The sequence below is a fragment of the Alternaria ventricosa genome, assembly GCF_023758065.1.
Source record: "Alternaria ventricosa strain BMP 2768 chromosome Unknown scaffold_28, whole genome shotgun sequence".
In the NCBI taxonomy this organism is placed as follows: Eukaryota; Fungi; Ascomycota; class Dothideomycetes; order Pleosporales; family Pleosporaceae; genus Alternaria; species Alternaria ventricosa.
Genome location: NW_026055708.1, coordinates 1 through 19,758, shown reverse-complemented (window position 1 = coordinate 19,758; position 19,758 = coordinate 1). Strand labels below are relative to the sequence as shown.

Here is a 19,758-nt window from a genome sequence, read left to right as displayed (position 1 = left end):
GGACCACCTCTTGTTCCTTGAGGCACTGATGTCGATGTCTGGCAACAAGAAGAGGCAGTCCTAGAGGCGCATCAGAAGTATAGTGTCCATCCTTGAGTGATGAAGTGGTAAGAAGGAGTTCGTGGCCCGACAGAGAACTGCGGTTCGGTCTTGCCAAGTGCAGAGGTGGGGCAATCCTTCCCGCTCTCGCGCAGAGAACAACCCACACCGCCACGAACAACAGCGCCTGCAAAACATCGGAGCTAGCTGTGCATAGCGGATGCATGTAGCTGCGGGCCGCTATCTTCGCAGATACACCGGTAAAAAGCAAGCGCAATCCTACACGACAGGAAGCATGCCGTCGCAACTCCGACATGTTCTGCACGGCGTTGACGTGCACTATACATCTGCCCGCAAGACACACCACCGACTATCTCGTAGTCGGCTAGTGGGCGTCTGAAGATGGGTGCTTCTATACGCTTTGGTAGCGTCCAAGTAGGGATTGCGCCACTGGCCGCAGAGCCAGCCTTGCGCGTATCTGCAAGATCACTTTCCTTTTTGCTCATTCGGTCCAACTCAGGCCTCGCCGCACACCAGCTCAATTAGCAGGACCGAGACGATTTGGTCCATTGAATGGTGGTCGCGCCTCGCGAGATCAACGCTCGCTCTTGGAAGTCCATCGCGGTCGTGGCGTCACTCGAAGTACAAGCGGCTAACTACCCAGTCTCGACGAACTTGGAATGGAGAATCTACAGTTGTGCACGTTCATAAACCCCTTGCGACATAGGTTTGAAGGGTTACGTTTATCGCAAAGCCTATATTTTGCTTGCTGTTCTGTTCTATGTAAGAATAGCTCTCTACGAATGATGCGCGCGAGCTGCGGTTAGATAGGTGTAGCGTCAACTGGTCGACTCTGGACAGCTTTGCGTCTGATTATGATAACAATTGGCCGCGACCAACTGCCTGCCAAGGTTATGATGTGGATGAGACGTGACATAGAGAGTCGTGAAGAGCTCACAGAGTAGCACGTGGTGGTGAGGTATATGATGTATTAGGGACGACCTGCAACTACTAATAACACCCAGGAATTATTCTCCCGCCTCCGTGGCCCGACCTGCCAGACTGCTCATCCAAAAGAGGGAGAGTGAACGAGAAGGCACTTTGCTTCCCGGATCCTTCCCGCTGCCTCCACTTTACATTCACATGCCAGGAGTGAAGGCGTACTTCTCAAAGTCAGAAGGAACATCGCCGTTGTCGTTCCAAGCCATGTCCATCAACGCGTCCTTGTCCGCCTGATCAATGCCCTTGACCTGGTAGTGCTTTCCCCCAAGGTACACGCCATAGGGCTCAGTGGAACCAGTGCACTTCCAAACATCATCAGCGTCATCAGTCTGCCTCTTGGAGTTGGAGTCGCTGCCGTCCGAACCAGGCTCGGTCCAGCTGAAACCGTGGAAGTTGCCACCAGTGATGCAAGTTGAGGTCTCAGTGATACGAAGCTTCTGGTCGATGTTACCGCACTGGAGCAGGCCATCGTCGTTGGACTCGGGACCCTCGTCCCAGGCAATGAATCGCTTCTCGCCGCATTCTTGGACTACGGATGGTGTGTTAGTACGATGTGGCTTTCGAATGAGGTCAGAGCATGTGTAGACGTACCTTCGAGCTTGCCGGACTGGACCGTGGTTACGCCCTTAGCGATGGCATCGGCGATGTCAGTTGCGTTGGCTGTGATGGACACGGCGCAGATGTTGTGGTCGATGTCCTTGAAGAAGAAGGCACATCCGGAGCATCCGGGCTTGGTGTAGGTGTAGATGTTGTCGGCTGCGACAAGGCTGCTGAGGGTGCCAACAGCGGCGATGGTAGAGAGAGCGAAACGCATGGTGAATTGAGTTGGTTGTTTGAGTGAGTGAATTGAGGCTTTGAGTGTTCGTTGCAGGTCTGTAGTGATGGAAGCGAAGGAACCGTGAGTTGTACCGATATCAATTTGGGCGACATGAGGGCTTATATGGTTGTCGTGCCATCTTCACGATGCCATGCCAGCGGTTGATGCCGGCTACACCGTGCTGGCCGCTAGTAAGCACCGGATTACCACCTGAACTTTACCATCACACCATCCAACATCGCAGAAGGTTCTGATGAAGCGGGAGATTTGTACCGACACTTCACCCCGACCTGTAGAGTATTGCGATCGAATGGGCGGTGCACCCACGAGCGCGGTCTTGGTGTACTGGTCTGATGACATCAGCACCGGCTTACGACCTAGACCTTGGTATTGGGATCCCAAAATCAGACATTGCGGGGCAGATCCGCAGCATCGAAATTGTGATCTTCTCGGTCATGCGATTGTTGCGCATGTTGGCCATCGCATGTGGTCGCGATGAAGTTGGGAATTGGAGGGGCGCTCCGACACCGCCTTGCGCTCGATACTTTCGCCTGCGCTGCACTAGAACTCAACGAAACCTTCGAGAAGCAGAATTCCGGTGAGCGATGCGGTGAACCGACATGCGCGATGTGATGTATGTACACGGCGAGTACGTTGATGGTGAATGTTATGAATTGTACCGGCATTAGCTTGTTAAACATGCTCGGCGCTCTAAGTCGCGTCGCGTCGCGTCTGCCGAGCAGCTCCGGGTCTTGATGAAGGTGAGATCGATGAATACTACGGGCTTATGACGGATGCTCTTTCTACTGCGCCTTGTTCTTAGGTACATCGCCCGATCGCGACCATCGCAATTATCTGAAGCTCACTTTGAGGCTTTTCTACATTGTGGTGCTATGCCGTATGCGACATTCCGATGCTTCCGATGCTTCCGAACTTCGGCAACACCCTACGAAACCTTCACGAATCCCTTCTCTGTTATCTTATTGGTACGGCGCGATATGAGGGGTTTTATGACCGTTCCCACAGCTCGTAATACCGCCCTTTCTTCTTGCACAACTCTTCGTGCGTTCCCCTCTCTACGATACTCCCCTCATGCAGCACCAAGATGGAGCTTGCGTCTACGATCGTACTCAATCGATGCGCAATGACAATCACGATCCTCCCCTCTTTGAGCTTCTCGAGTGCTGTCTTGATATGTCTCTCTGTGACTGTGTCTACCGCGCTCGTCGCCTCATCTAGCAGAACGATCGGTGCGTCCTTGAGGAGCGCCCTCGCAATCGCAAGTCTTTGCGCCTCGCCACCCGACAGCTTGACACCGCGCTCGCCGACGTGCGTGTTGTAGGCCTTGGGATAGCGCATGATTGTGTCGTGAATTGCGGCTGCACGACACACTTCGTAGACCTCTTCGTCGGTCGCGGTGTCGCGTGCGTATCGCACGTTCTCCATGATTGAGGTGTTGAAGAACGTGGGTGCCTGCGGAACCACGCTTACGGCGTCGCGAAGTGAACTCAATGTGACGTGTCGAATGTTCTGCTTGGCGATGGTAATGCTACCGGATGTGACGTCGTGTAGGCGGAGAAGGAGTTTTAGAATCGACGATTTGCCGGCCCCGGTTTGGCCTACGAGAGCGATGGTCTGACCCGGCGACGCCGTGAACGATACATCCCGAAGTGCGTAGCGGCTGGAGTCGTACTTGAAGGACACGTCTTCGAATCGGACTTCGCCATCCTGTACCGCGAGCGGGTAGGCTTCGGGTGCGTCGGTGACTGTTGGCTGGGTTTGCAGAAGGTGAAGAACTCGTTCCGCGTCCACAAAGTCACGCACCAGCCACCGGACATGATCGGTCAAGAATTTCAGCGGGTAGATGATAGAGTCCCAGTATGTGAGAAAGAAGACGAAGTCTCCTGGGGATGCCGTGCCCGCAGCAATGCGCTGGAGGATGAGGTAAGCCAGGGCGAAGAAGGTAGTCGGTACTAGCAGCTCAACAACAGCCTTGATCAGCGCTTCTCGTACTTCGAAACGTGTCCTTGCCCTCATGTGGTCGCCTACAGCACTTGAGAGTAAACTGGCCTCCCTCTTGAACTGGTTGAAGTACGCCACAGTTTGCCAACCTTGAATCGCTTGGTGCATCTTCCGTATCTGGATCCGCTCAGCCTTCGTCACTCTTCTCCGGAGGCCGGTTGTGAACCGTGAAGACAAGGCTTCGGCAGCCAGGAAGGCGATTGATGCGCCAAGCAGGACCATGCCCACCGCCGGAGTGAACTTCTGGTAGAAGATGGTACAAGCAACGATGACGTCGATCAAGGTTGGCAAAATTTCGATGACCACCGTCTCGAGTACGTTGCCCAGCGCTTCGCCCTGCTCAACGGCCTTCATGACCTCGGCTGAGTCTTGCGTAGAGTGAAAGTCGATCGACTGCGACATGACGTGGCTGAAAGCAGCGTTGGTCAATTGCTTGTACGAGAACTGCTTGATGGGTATCTTGGACAGCTCTTGAATGAAGATCAATCCCGACTCGCTGTTAAGGTGGTCCAAGAGAAGGAAGATGAGGAGTTCTCGGATAGGTATCGATCCGTGCGTGACTTTGTCTGCAATCACGCCAAGGACGTATGGAATGGCGACTTGCAGGACGCGCTGCATCGCAATCGTAACGAGGCAGATAAGCAGACAGATCTGAACTTTGACGTCTCGTTTGGGTATGACGTAAGGCAGAAAGATGGTAAAGTCTTTCAGGTAGCCAAGCCAGCCTCCACTTTGGCGCAACCGCTCGGCACGAGTCTCTTTCACGTCCTCGTCCTCGTCCTCGTCCCCATCGCTATTATCATCGCTATCCTCGTCATCGATCTTCAGGCAATCTTCCTCCATTCGCGGAGGAAATGCTGCTTCGAGTAGTGGGTCGGTGTCCTTGGAGCCCTGGCCGGGCGACCTCCAGAATTGGAGTGGCATTGTTCGGAGTCGAAAGGTTGTCGTGCGACTCAATGTGCGATCACCGACCGCCTCTTGTATCTTTACCTACAAGGGCCATGATAGCGGCGAGGAATGAGTGACGATGAGTCACGCCAGCCTCTCATTCATTGTGTCTGGACGCGACGCGCATAGAACGCCTTCCACAGACCAATCCAATCGTTGGTGTCGTTTGTCGGTAGTATTGTCAAGCGCTGCGCACAAGGAAAGTGCGCCCTTTCAACCGCGCGACCTTCGGGGGCGCACAGCCACGCCGCCGGTTCTCATGGTGGCTTCAAGGCACCTCTGACGCGATTACTCCTAGCTTGTGACTCAGGCCGTGGCGCAAGCACAGTCCGTGAAGTGGTGTTCTTCGAGACACGCGAATCAACATCAGAAGCGGACCGACTGCGAGCTGCCGGACATCGCAAAGCCCGGTGCCGCGGCGAACTGGCGTATAGAAAAGGGCGTCGCTAGTGGCTGGCCCGCTCGCCTGCTGTGGTCCAGTCTGCCGCGGCCGGACCCTCCGGTCCGCGTGCAGTTGCGAGAGCTCCACAACGTCATCCTCCAGCACAACCTCGCATTCTCCACGCGCATCGTGCAGCGCAATCCTCACGCCTCCAACGCGCACAGCAAATTCGTCCTCGAAGACAGCCCTAGCTTTAAATTCAGTCAGCGGCTCGAATACAACTGCAAGCGGCGCGATAGCCGATAACGCCAGCCTCAAGGCAAGCGACAACGCGCCGCGCTTAGAGCTCCACAAAGTCAACGCCTAGACGCTCGCGCGCGTCCACAACAGCATCAACAGCGTTGTTTTAGCCTCCGCCTAACAAAGGTTTATTCCTTTACGAAGCAGACACATAGGATTAGATATAGCGAGCACGCTAGGTTAAGAACCGCGCGAAGCCTACTTAGCGCATCAGCGTTGTTATTAGGCGCTTTAAGAGCAACATATAGCCTACTCTAGAGAATATCTTAGGTCTGCTAGACCTAAGTAATTTTTAGTAAGAGCAATAAAGCTAATAAGAAATAGAGAAGTAGGCCTAAGGTAGTAGCTCTAAAGCTTTTAAACTTTACTACCTAAAGACTTTACTATAGTTAGAAACCTAACCTATATAAGGTAATAAAAATACGTATTCTTACGCTAAACTAGACTAAGCGTTAGAGCTTACTAACCTACTCTAACATTATTAGAATAAATAATAACAGACTATTATTATGTAAATTGTAGTACGTGCGCAGCAATCTTGTAGTGCGATATCGCTAGTATATAGTGTAATATTAGTAGGCGTAGAAGTAATATTAGCTGCAGTAAGTATAATATTAGTAGGCCTAGAAGCAATATTAGATAACTAATATTGTCTATTTTAATCTAAATTTGCGAGTTAAATTATTTTGCCTATAACGTAACTGTATAGACAAGACTGTCCTCTAAATTATAAGTATTTTAGAAACCTTATAATTCTAGAAGTACTCTTTCTTACTACGTTGCTCGCAGACATTAACCTAAGTTATAACCTATTAAATACAAAGCTATAAGTAAGCCTAGTCTTAGAATTATATATATTCTAAAAACCTTATAATTCTAGAAGCGCTCTTATTATAACTGCTCTATTGCTATTTTATTTAATCTCTAATAATTTTAAGAACTATAACCTTATAATTTCTAAACACCTCTTTCTAAGCTAACTTACTTATAACGCTACTCTCTCTTATACTACTATCTACAATTCTTAATATACTATTAAGTAGCGCTAATAGATTAGTACCTTAGAAATAATATAGCTTCTTAAGAAAAGTATATTCTATTAGTAGATTTTAGTTGTATACACACTTAACTACTAACTACTTAATTCTTATTACTAACTTAACTACTAGCTTATTATATTTAAACACTATTTCTGCCTACTATACAACGCGCGCTTACGTAATCTTTCTCTTAACCTAGTTATTTAGATTTATACTATATAGTAGTAATATAAAGATACTAATTGTTCTAAATTACTTCTTAAGAATGTTTTAGCGCTTACTCTAATCTAGATACTCTCTAAACTTAATCTAAAGCTTTCTATTCTTCTCTTTTATAGCTATTCTCTCTAATTTCTCTTTATATATAAGTGCAAATAATATTTTCTTTATAACACTACTATACTTTTGCTCTCTTTAACCTATTTCTATACTCTACCTTCTTATTTTCTTATATATCTACTTATATTTCTTATAAAATATATCTATCTTCTAATATTATTACATTTAACTTACTATTATGTTAGCGTAAGTTTATTAGACCTTAAAGTACTGCTTTCTTAACTTATTAGTCTCTAGTTCTATCTATATTTCTAGTAGTGCTATATTAAGAGTTTGTGCTAACTATTATATAAGCTGTATACCTAGTACACAAGAAGTAAAACTAAAACTCTTATCTTTAACTAGTTCTAGCTTATTAAAGAGCTATAAACTCTTTACTCTCTATCGCTTCTATAAAATAAAGATAGTAGCCTAATCTTTAAACACTTCTATTATTTCTATAGCTCTTACTATTTTAATTATATAAGTAATTATATTTAAGCCTACGTTTAGTATTTGTTAAGTCTATTAATAATAACGTTACTCTTTAACTAATATTGCCTCTAGATTTTAAATAGTTTTCTAATTCTAGATACTTACAATTGTTTGCATAAGTTAAAGATTAAGACAATTAACTATATCTTTATTAACTTACTTAGTTATCTTTTTCTACTTGCGCTTTAACTCTTACTGCGTATTAGATATATATATATTATTCGCGTGCTAACTATATAGATTCTCTTACATATTTTTATCTTACACGCTTCTAAGTAGATAGTTATAATTATAATTAAAGACTTTAAGAAGCTTAGATTTAGAAACGTTTTAATACATCTAACGTAGAGCGTCTATTAGACTTCGTAATATAAACACTACTCTAGAGAACGTGCTTAGAGCTACTAGCCCTAAGCAAATTTTAGTGAGGGCGATAAGTACTAATAAGAAATAGGGGGTGGCTCTAAAGCAGTAGCTCTAAGGCTTTTAAACTTTACTGCCTAAGAGCCTAGACAAAATCTAAGTAGGCTATTTTGTGCAGAATTACTGCGCGAATTTAACGCTACACTTAGCTTGTTAATAGCTGCTTGCGTTGTAAAGTTATAGAGTAGGGAAGTTTAGAGCTAAATTTTAAAGTTCTTTACGTAATTGCTACGCTTGCTGCTAGTACAGCCTACGTGCAGCTAGAATTTAGCGCTTATAGCTAAATTTTAACACCTATAGCTAAATTTTAGGCTTAAATTAAGGCTAAAATTAGGCGCTTATAGTTAGAATTAGTTACTAAATTAAGCACTTAAAATAGGCGCCTCTATAGCTAGAGATTAGTGCCTCTGCAGCTAAAAAAGAGCGCCTTTATAGCTAAATCTAACGCTTGTAGCTAAATTTTAACGCCTATAGCTAAATTTTAGGCTTAAATTAAGGCTAAAATTAGGCGCCTGTAGTTAGAATTAGTTACTAAATTAAGTACTTAAAATAGGCGCCTCTACAGCTAGAGATTAGTGCCTCTGTAGCTAAAAAAGAGCGCCTTTGCAGCTAAATCTAACGCCTACAGCTAAATTTTAACGCCTATAGCTAAATTTTAGGCTTAAATTAAGGCTAAAATTAGGCGCCTGCAGTTAGAATTAGTTACTAAATTAAGTACTTAAAATAGGCGCTAAAATTAGCTTTCTTTATACTTTAGGCTTATAACGCTGCCTTTTGTATTAATCTTCTCTCTTCTATTACTGTAGAGTTATAGTCTCTACTCTTTAATAAATAAGAAGCGCTGTTAAATTTGTAAAGTGTAGCCTATAGTGTAGGTATTATAGAAGTAATTACGTAGCTAAAGACTCTACTTCTTAGCTGCCTTATAACTAGCGCTTACGCTAGTCTTTAGGCTAACACTCTACCTATAACACCTATAATAGCTCTACCTATCTACTAGCTCTAAGGCTTAGCGCCTAAAATTTAAACTCTAGATAACTACTTAAGCTATCTACTAGTATACTAAGTTCTTGTCTGCAAAGACTATAGCGCTGTCTATAGTTAGACTAGGTATCTTAAGAAGTCTTACTAAGTTAAGAAGAAAGAGCAGTAAGCGCTAGATAAACGCTATTAGATTAGCACTCTTCTACTTACTAACCTAAGAGATATTACTCTTCTACTACTAAATTAACTACTAATACTACTCTTAGGCGCTCTAATTCTAGCTTACTCTTATACCTATGCAGGCTGTAAATTTATTACTAAGAACTGCAATAAGATTTAGCGCTATTATAATAAGGCCTATAACTAGAGAACTAGCCTCTAAGACTAGAAGCCTTAGGCTTACATTTAAGCGCAGATATTCTTCTATACTAGTAGCTTTTAGAAATACTTTAAAGTACAGCCTATTACTAAAGGCAAAAGTAGTACTCTCTCTAGCGAAATTTTACTTATATTGCAAGAAATTTAAAGTTTATAGGTAAAGTATATAAAGTTACTTACTATAGCTAACGCTATAGTTGTAAAGACTAACTACACTAGCTAGTTTAAGAGAAATCGCTAGCTAATTTATCTTGCTAAGTGCAATTTTCTCTACCTTTACTAGGCAAGCCGCATGTCTAATAAAGACAACACACTACTTACTTAGGCAGCTACTATTGTTAAATAAGTAATTAAATAGGTAGTTAGTAGGCTTTCTACTCTTAGGCTTAAGAGTAGACGCTAGTTGCGAAGCTCTAACGCTAAGTAAATTAACCTACGCCTAATAGTACGCCTATAAAACCTAGAAAGCTAGAAGTAGTATACTAAGTATATAAAACGCTTTATCTGCTACCTACTACGTGTCTACAACGCCTAAGAGATAGGCGCTAATAGTAGTAGAAGTAATTTATTTTAAACTTAGCTTAGTGTAGAGAGTAAACTAGATTTAAACACTAATAGTTAGACTAGCCTCTTACTATACTATAGAGATAAAATGCGCGATATAAAGTAGCTATTTCTCTAGGCTAGTAGCTAAAAGTAACTTACTAGAGACTTTATTAGCGCTGTGCACCTAGATAGCCTAGCCTCTTAAATTACCTATCTTCTGCGCCTATTTTAAGAGTTTATATTTTATATTACTAGAGACGAGCTCTTTAGTAGTAGGTTAATTTACTTTCTTACTATTTTAGGTATTAACAAGACTACTAACTACTTATAAGAGGCCTACAATTACTTCTATATGCTAGCAGAAGTAGTGTACTATATACGCGTGTTAGCTATTAAAATTCTACTTTCTGCTGCTAATTGCTAGCAGCAGACTAAGCAAGACAGAGAGCATTTTATCTAGGCAAGAAAGTAGTACCTAGTTAATAGCACGTACAGCCTCTTTAGCAAGATGCTAAGCCTTTTAGTATATTTAAAGTATATTGTATTAAATACTACTAACGCTTCTATCTTATAGTAGTCTAAAGACAGAGGCACTTTGTATATACATAGTTAGCTAATTCTATTAACTAGTTTTTAAGCTATAGTCGCTAGTATACTGTAAAAGAGGGAGAACGCTCTTTAGAAGAACTTACTTTAGACTACTACAGAGGTAGAGTAATTTTAAATACTGCTTAGAAAGATTTAGAATAACGTTACCTTTAGCTAAAGAGGCTATTCCTTTCTTTTACGCTCTAATAATAAATTAGTACATAGTTTAGAAGAAACTATATCTAAGATACTAGCTAGTTCTTAGAGCCGCAAACTGCGCAGCCTCTAAAATACTTTCTAGTAACTCTAAGTAGTGCGCTACTACCTAAAAAAGGCAGACTAATTCCTTAAAATTCTTCTCTTTCTTACCTACGTTACTAGTAGGCAGCTAGCTAGAGGCACTAAAATTACTTCTGCCTGCTATCGCAACAGCTATATACAAGACTAAAACATATTTATTATAGATAGCTAGGTAGTGTTTATTAGTAGGTATTACAAAAGTTAGGCCTTATAGAATAAGCCTAAAGTTATTCTATAGTTTTTACTCTAGCGAGTTAGTTAGTTATTTACTATCTACCTAGCGTATGTTTAGCTACTTACTAAGTACCTTAAAAGCGAGGTGTAAGGCGCTTTACTAATAGACTATATCTAGGCAACTGCTACTAGCTCTTAGGAGACTAACTAGCTTAGCAATATTATTGCCCGCAAGACTAGAATCTAGTTAGGCTGCTAGCTTACTACCTTATAGTACTAGCACACTGCTATTATAATTAGGCGTAAGGTAGTTAGTATAGAGTTTAGTAAGAGTACAAAGAAAGCACTTACTAAGAGCGAATAGAAAGAGCCTAAAATGCAGCCTAAAAGTAGATTAGATCTTTAGGTAGGCTGCTTAAAGCTTATAGGTACTCTTTACTATAGCGTTAAAATAGGCATTATATTCTACTTTAGCTACTACTTACTTAAACTATTTTAAAATTTAAGTAGCTAGTAGTACTTCTTTCTTTAACTTTTAAGCGCCTTACCTACTAAGCTTACACTAAAAGGCGTAGTAAAGAGTAGTACATTAGGTAAAGAAAGAAGTAATACTAGAGCAGTCTAGTTAACTAGTCTACCTAATTACTAGCTTATAGACAATAAAAGGCCTATAGTAATTAGTAATTCTAACCTTAAAGCCTTAGTTTGTAAGGTTGTACAGAAAGAGAGCCTACTTACTTTTAAATTGCTAGAGCAGAAAATTACACTACAAGTAATTCTAGCTAGTAAGACGCTACTTATTATAGTACTTCTAATAGGCAGCGGTAAGAGTCTTCTCTTTATAGCGCCTGCCTGTCTTTTAGACCTAGAGGTTACTATTATTATTATACTCTTCTGCAAGCTAATTTAAGACCTAAAGCGCTAGTTAGTAGAGGCCTAAATTCTAGTAATTAAATAGCTAGCAGAGCGCACTAGGTATACCTCTGCTACTATAATTATAGTTAGTGCAGACACTATAGAAGAGTATAAGTTTCTTACCTTTATAAATATGCTAAGCTAGAGTAGTATACTTAGGCGCATTATTATTAATAAATGTTATTTAACGTTTACTAGCTATAACTAGCGCCTAAAGTTAGCTTACCTTGCTTGCTTACGCGCTATTTTAGCGCTAATAGTATTACTTACTACTACCTAACTCTCTCTACTTAAGCTTAAACTAGAGCACGCTATAAGTATAAGAACTCTACGCGTTATACGCGCCTCTACTACGCGTACAAATATTTAGTACCTAGTCTAGAGATGTTAGCTATAGAAACTATTGCAAGAGGTAGAGAATATTACTAAACACTAGTTGCGCTAGCTACTTCTAGGTAAAAAAGTAATTATCTATTACTAGTACACAGACTAGTGTAAGAGAATAGAGAAGAAGTTAGACTATTCTTACTTTTATACTTAGCTAGAGTTAGACTACTACTTATAGGCTTTAAGAACCTAGCTTACTAGTAGAGGTCTAATAGTAGCTACTTTATCTCTAGAAACTAGTGTTAACTACTCTAAGATTATAAGAGTGCTCTACGCTAGCGCTCTATACAGAATAATTAACTTTGTATAAGAATTAGAGCACGCTAGTTATTAGAGCAAGTTAGTTAATTTAGTTGTATTAGTTAAACAGCTCTTAGCAAGAAGGCTCTAGGTAGCTAAACTAACTAATAACTTATAGCGCTTGTTAGATAAGAGCGCTATACAAAGTTTTATTAATACTAGCTAGAGCGCCTACCGAAGAAGTATTCTAAGCTACTTTCTAGACGGCTAGCTAGTAATCTACACTAAAATTTTAGCTGCTAACTGCAACCTTTATAGTAAAGGTTAGTCTAAATTAGTAGCTTTAATTTAGAAGAAGGCTAAAGATAAGGCTAAAATTTATAAGATACTGCAAGAGTTAGCTAGTAGTTATCTAATTTGTTAGGTAGTAGGTGCTATAGACTAGTTTAATTACTTATACGCTAAATATAGCTAGTGTAAGATACATCTAAATCTTAGGCTAGAAAGCTATAAGAGGTTTAGAGATCATTTTAATAAGTCTACTTAGTAGATAAAAGTAACCTATACCTACTATAAGTATAGACTTAGCTAATACTTCTGCGTAACTAGCAAGAAGGTTACTACAACGTATTAGTATCTAGACATAATGTTTCTAGTTCTAGTTATATTTTTTTTATATAGCGAGAAAGTATTTTATAAATAGAGAATTATACTTAGAGACACTAATACTCTACTTACGTAGTTTATGTAGAAGTATAGACAACAAAAATAGAGCGCTGTTATAAGTAACATAATAGTAGTATTAGGCGCTATTCTTACCTAGACAGACGTGCTGTAGGCTCTTCGCGCTAGACTTTAAAGAAGAGACTACGAATAGTTAGTTACAACGTCTATAGGCTAGACAGTAAAGAGAGAGAGAGGGTACTTTAGCGATAGATTTAAGGCCGGGCAACACTTTTGCTCTACTAAGAATAAATTCTTACCTTTACCTATAACTTTACCTAACCTGCTCTTTCTAAGTAGTATTGTAAACTATATTAAATATTAGCATATACTATTAAATACTTACCTAACCTACTCTTTCTAAGCGGCATTACAAACTATATAAAATTTTAGCACTTACTATTAAATATTTATCTAACCTACTCTTTCTAAGCAGTATTATAAAATTAATCTAAATATTAGTATATACTATTAAATATTAATTTTAAGACGTACCTAATTTAGTATTTTATCTCTAGCTACCTGCTATTGTAAAGTATAAGAGACCTTTAGAAAGTACTTAATAATTTTACGTTTAAAGTTTCTTACATCTTAGTATAGAAACTAGATGCTAGGTTTACTAAAAACCTATTAAAAAATTGTATTTTACGCTAGAATTATCTTAAAGAGATGCTATTTAATGTCTTAACTAGCTGTTACAGCTACAGAGTGTCGCTAGCTAACCTAAAGAATTTTAAAATAAGCTTACTACTTTAGCTAACTTCTACCTAAAGATAGAGGCAGCTATTGCAGCCTCTAGAGATAAGCTTCTCTCTAGCGTTCTACAAAGAGCGTCTTCTAATTTTTTTTAAATTCTATCTATAGTTTAGTAACGTTAAAAGGTACTTCTGCAGGGCTGTAGCTATTGTTAATTTCTATTTTAATATAACTTTACTAATTTAAGGCTATTAGAAGTAGCGCTTCTAGCACTCTAAAAAGAGCGTCTTTAGTTATTAGGCTACTAAAGCAGGCTTTTAACTATTAGACCCGAAGGTTACTAGACTTATAACATAAACTAAGTATTATAGAACATTACTAACTTTAAATATTATTATAACGTTTTTAGGTCTTATGCTAAGTAAACTTAATACTTAATAATACTAGCTAATAGTAAGGTATACTCTAAAAGGTTCTCTATTAATAGTAGGTGTAAAAAAGAAAAGATTTTGTAAAAGAAAATTATTAAGGCGAACCTTAATATTAGGTGCCTCTTACTCGCACCTAACTATACCTTCTACTACTAGAAAGCACTCTAAAGTACCTCTCTATTTTCTAAACTATAAATAGTTTAGTTAGAGTGTCTAAATTTACTTCTACGTTTTAGTTATAATTTAAAGTCTTGTGCTAAGCAAACTTAACACTTAACAATGCTAGCTAATAGTAAGGTATACTCTAAAAGGCTTTCTATTAATAGTAGGTGCGAAAAAGATAAGATTTTTGTAGAAGCTAGATCTGTTCTTAGGTTCTAATACTAGCTCTAAGGCTAACAAAGATTATAATAAATATTTTACCTCTCTATGCAAACACTAGCTTAGACGAGTACTAGTACCTATATTTAGATAATTAAATTTTAACTTATTTAATTAAAGGCTTTAAGGTTTACTACTACTTGCGCTTATACGCATTTTTTCTTTAGCTTTAGACTTACCTAAGAGCAGGTTAGAGTAAAGAGTTCTAATGCTGCCCTACAAAAGCAGTAACTAATAATAATTTAGATAAATATTTTACCTCTTTATACAAACACTAGTTAGACAACTTTCTAGTGCCTACGTTTAGACAATTAAATTTTAACGTATTTAATTAAAGGCGTAAGGTTTACTACTACTTGCGCTTGCGCGCGTTCTTTTTTAGCTTTAGACCTACTTAAGAGCTAGTTAGAGTAAATTAAGCTAGCTACCTATAAGCTAACCTAGGAAAGTAAGTTAGAACTTACTTTTAGTTATAATACTAAGAGTTCTAGTAAAGAGTTTCTTAGAAAGAACCTAGCACCTAATCTAGAATTTAGAACTACTCTCTAATAGATTTAGAGTTATAGAAGTAGTTAAGAGACTAGTAAAAAAACATAACTAACTTCTATATTATAGTTAGGTTTAACTCTAACTCTAAACATGTAATTGCTAGTTACCTCTTATAGCTCTTATAACCTCTTACTTCTCTTAGCCTTTCTAGTAGTATATTAAATAGGTTGCCCTATATTAAAGCACTAGGCGTTATAGATTAGCCCTAATTATAACTATAATTCTTTAGTTTAAACGCGTTAACCTTCTCTAGAGCGTAAGTTAACTTTAAAACTTAACTCTTGTTTATTTACCTATTACTGCTTAAGTCTACAAGACCTAATAGCTAGTAGAGTAGAAGGTTACTTAACTATTATAGCTAAAGAGCTATAATTCTATAAGATACTGCTAAAAAGGCATCTTCTCTAAAAGAGGGATGTGTCTTTCTTCTCTAGAAACTAGAGAATATAGTATATAAGGCTAACTATTTTAATAAGCTATTTATAGTTTTATAGTATAATTACTTATACTTAAATATATATAGCTTAATTTCTAAGACAAGCATATAACTACTAGCAGAATTAACTAGGTAATAATTATACGCTAGAGCGCTAAAGCGCTAAGGCAGCACCTCTAAAAGAGTAGACTATACTAGAGAGAGAGGTTACTAAAATAACTCTAACTGCCTACTGCGAAAGTACCTAGAGCGCGATCGCAATAGGTAGCCTATTTATTTGCCTCTACTAAGTTTTCTAAGGCGTAGTCTACTGCAAAGCCTAACTAGTGTTACTGCTAGTAGTAAGCCTGCTACATGCACGCCTTAAGAGAAGAAGCTTACGCTACCTTACACACATAAAGTGTAGATAGGTAGTAGAATAGTCTCTAAAGAGCTAGTAAAATTATTAGTAGAGCTATTAATCTATAGACTCTAAAAATAGTGCCTGCTTATAGAAGTAAGTAGAACTTTAGGCGTTAGGCGTAAGTATAGGTACAGCGCTAGAGCGCTGCTTTGTAATATAGGCCTTAGCCTACCTCTATAAGTACCTAATAGTTGCTAAGTTCTAGGTAACGCGCTAGCTAGAGTTAACATCTCTAACTACTACCTAGGTGCAAGGCATATAAGTATAATACTAATTTAGAGTAAGCGCAAGTAGGCTTAAAGACTTTAGCTACTCTTATAGAGCTAGATAGTCTTAAAAAAGGTAATAAAAATAAATTCTAAGATACTTTAGTAAAGATTAATATATATCTAAGTTTCTAGTCTATAACGTATGTACTAGATGTTGCTAAAGTTAGCTCTTCTATTTATTAATTTTTATGCTATGTTATTTAGAATTTAAATACTACCTATAAAGTTTAACATCTAGGTAATAGATATAATAGAAGTATTTAGAGTTACCTCTAAACAAAACTATCTACTACTATAAGAGAGTTACTCTCTAAGTTATACTCTAGCTATCTTAAACAGGCATCTAGTATTATAAACAACTCTAGCTATCTTCTCTATAAACTACCTACTACAAAAGCACCTAGAGCGCGATCGCAGTAGATAGCCTATTTATTTATCTCTACTAAGTTCTCTAAGGCGTAGTCTACTATAAAGCCTAACTAGTGTTACTGCTAGTGCAAGCCTACTGTATGCACGCCTTAAGAAGAGAAAGCCTATAGTATTAAGCGTAAGTATAGGTGCAGCGCTAGAGCGCTGCTTTATAATATAGGCCTTAGCCTACCTCTATAAGCCTCTAATAGTTGCTAAGTTCTAGGTAATGTAATAGAAAGAGTAAACTCTCTAACTACTACCTAGGTAACAAGGTATATAAATATAAAACTAAAAAGTAGCGCTTACCTCTAAACTGTATTATAAATAACGCTAAGAAGAGAGAATAAGTAGAAAGTATAGCTAAGTAAGAGGCAATCTACTACACTAAAGTAACTAGCATAGCCTAACAGCTACTAATCTAACAAATAAGAATAACAATAGATAGAGGTACTAGCAAAAACGCTGCCTTAATCTCTAGGCCGAAGCCTATTTACTCTAAATACTACCTAAAAAGTCTATCTACTAGCTAAATATTAATTTAAGTTATCTTATAAGAATATTTAGCCTTTAGCAAAGTGTAAAAGAGTTACTCTCTAGGCGTCTCTAGCTAGTTTAGTGCCTAAAACGTCTGTCTATTAGCTAAATATTAATTTAAGTTATCTTATAAGAATATTTAGCCTTTAGTAAAGTGTAAAAGAGTTGCCTCTAAGACGCCTTTAGCTAGTTTAGTGCTCTAAACCTAATTACCTACTAGCGTAAATATTAATTTAAGTTACTTTATAAAAATAGTTGCGCTGCAGCTTAAAAGAGTTACTCTCTACAAACCTTACCTATCTAATACTAGTCTAGTTAGGTAGGTAGCTAGGTTCTAAGAACTCTAACTACCCTTCTTAAATTTATACTACTTAAATATAGACAGTAATAGCTACTATAGAAGAACTATATAACACCTTTAGTAGGACAAGTAAGCTCTTCTACTAATAGAGTAATCTCTTCTCCTCTAGCCTAAGCTAAGAATTAAAAGTACTTAAAAGTATATTCTAGCCGAAGCTAAGTAATTAAGGCCGGACAATAAAATAATTTCTAGCATTACTTAGCACTAGCTCTTTAAACTTTTACTACTCTTAGAGGTTATTAATAAGCGCTTAAAAGTAATACCTTCTAGCGCCTATTTAGCTCTTATAACAGTTCTCTAGGTTTAATCTAATTTAGTTTACTTAGAGAAGTAGGCTGTCTATATACTAGCTACTACTACTATAACTATAAACCTGCTACTAAACTTAAAGATATCTGTCTCTACGCTTAAAATAGTTATCTCTGTTCTCTAAATAGTTATCTCTATACCTTAAATAGTTAGTAGAATGCACTAGCACGCCTATAATTAGTTTCTAGTATTATCTAGCACTAGCTCTTTAAACTTTTACTCTTCTTAGAGGTTATTAATAAGCAGCTAAAGGTAACACCTTTTAGCGCCTAAACGGCTCTTTTAATAGCTCTCTAGGTTTAATCTAATTTAATTTGCTTAGAAAGGTAGGCTGCCTATATACTAGCTACTACTACTATAACTACAAACCTACTGCTAAATTTAAAGATATTATTTTAGTGCCGCCTCTAGAGAGTAAGAAGATAAGAGGGTATAAACACCTCTAAGATAACTTAGTAATAGGCAAGAGACGTAAGAAGTAATCTTTAGGCACAGTAGTTAGCTAAAGACACCTACTAACTACTATCTAAATTACCTTTGCGCGTCTCGCCTCTAGAAGCTTTAAGCTATAAAATTTTAGGCGTTTCTCTCTATACTTTTAGGTAGAGCAGCTGCCTAGAGGCACTTATAACGCTGCTAGCCGTGCTTTTAGGTAGAGTAGCTACCTAGAGGCACTTACAACGCTATAAGCTACTTAATTATTATTCTATTAGTAAGGTAGATAAGCTGCGCAACCTTTAGGTAGAGTTAGCGTTAGAATACCTAAAACTACTATCTAAGTTGCTATTTTGCGTCTCTGTAGATAGAGGCCTTAGGCTACTTCTAGTAGAGAGGTAGCCTAAAGGTACCTTTAAAGCTATCTACATCTAAATACATAACTATTTTTACCTAGCCTTAGTTAGTCTATTATCTAAACTAACTTTAGCTCTTAGCATTTACTACGTTTATTCTATATTAATCTTAGTTTGTGCTAGCTAACTTAATCGCCTCTTATATAGTGTAAAAACATTATTTAGCTTAATTTTCGCGTTCTAGAGTTAAAGTAGTAGAAAAGAGCTTAGAGGTGTAGTTTTTTGTATAAGAAACTATGTAGATATGCGCAGGCTTATACAAACTATAAGCTAAATCTAAAAAATATAGAGTCTAGTAGCTTTAGCGCATAAAGTAATCTCGCACTTAAGAGAAGTTAAAAAGGCATAAAGAAAAGGCAAAGTCTAGTAGTTTTAGGCGGATTTTACTAAGTTAAATAGTATAGTCTAGTAGCTTTAGCAAAGTCTAGTAGTTTTAGTTAGAATTTAGTAAGTATAATAGTAAAGTCTAGTAGTTTTAGTTAGAATTTAGTAAGTATTATAGTAAAGTCTAGTAGTCTTAGCTAGATTTATAATAAATAAGTTATAGTTAAGTTAAAATAAGTAGAAGTAAAATATAATAAATATAATAGATAGAATAAATATAATAATTATAATAGATAAAATAAATAAAATAAATATAATAAATAGAATAGATATAATAGATATAATAAAGAGAATAAATAGAATAAATATAATAAATATAATAAATATAACAAATATAATAAATAAAATAAATATAATAAGTATAATAACTAGAATAAATATAATAAATATAATAAATATAATAAATATAATAAATGTAATAAATAAAAGAAATATAAGAAATGTAAGAAATATAAAAAATATAATAAATATAATAAGTATAATAAGTATAATAAGTATAGTAAATATAGTAGATAGTATATATATAATATATAAAGTAAATATAAAAAATAATAGTAAGTATTATAATAATAGTATAATAACTATAATAAATTTTAAGAAATAAAAGATTAAGTATAAATATAAAATATATCTAGTTAGAAAAATAAATATAATAAAGTTTTAAAGTATAATAAGAATAATAAAAATACTATATATAGAAAAGATTAAGTTTAGATAATAGA

At 37.7% G+C, this 19,758-nt stretch overlaps 2 protein-coding genes across 2 annotated transcripts; both read right to left on the bottom strand.

Moving 5' to 3' along the window:
* Positions 1–1,178: 1,178 nt before the first annotated feature.
* Positions 1,179–1,855, bottom strand: J4E93_010229 (uncharacterized protein; the record flags this gene model as incomplete). Its single annotated transcript, XM_049348114.1, has 2 exons — positions 1,179–1,570; positions 1,633–1,855. 2 exons carry the CDS (start codon positions 1,853–1,855, stop codon positions 1,179–1,181), a joined length of 615 nt encoding a protein of 204 aa, XP_049194648.1.
* Positions 1,856–2,866: 1,011 nt separating this feature from the next.
* Positions 2,867–4,804, bottom strand: J4E93_010228 (uncharacterized protein; the record flags this gene model as incomplete). The annotated part of the gene is made up of 1 exon (XM_049348113.1): positions 2,867–4,804. The coding sequence occupies one exon, from the start codon at positions 4,802–4,804 to the stop codon at positions 2,867–2,869; it is 1,938 nt and encodes a 645-aa protein (XP_049194647.1).
* Positions 4,805–19,758: the final 14,954 nt, after the last annotated feature.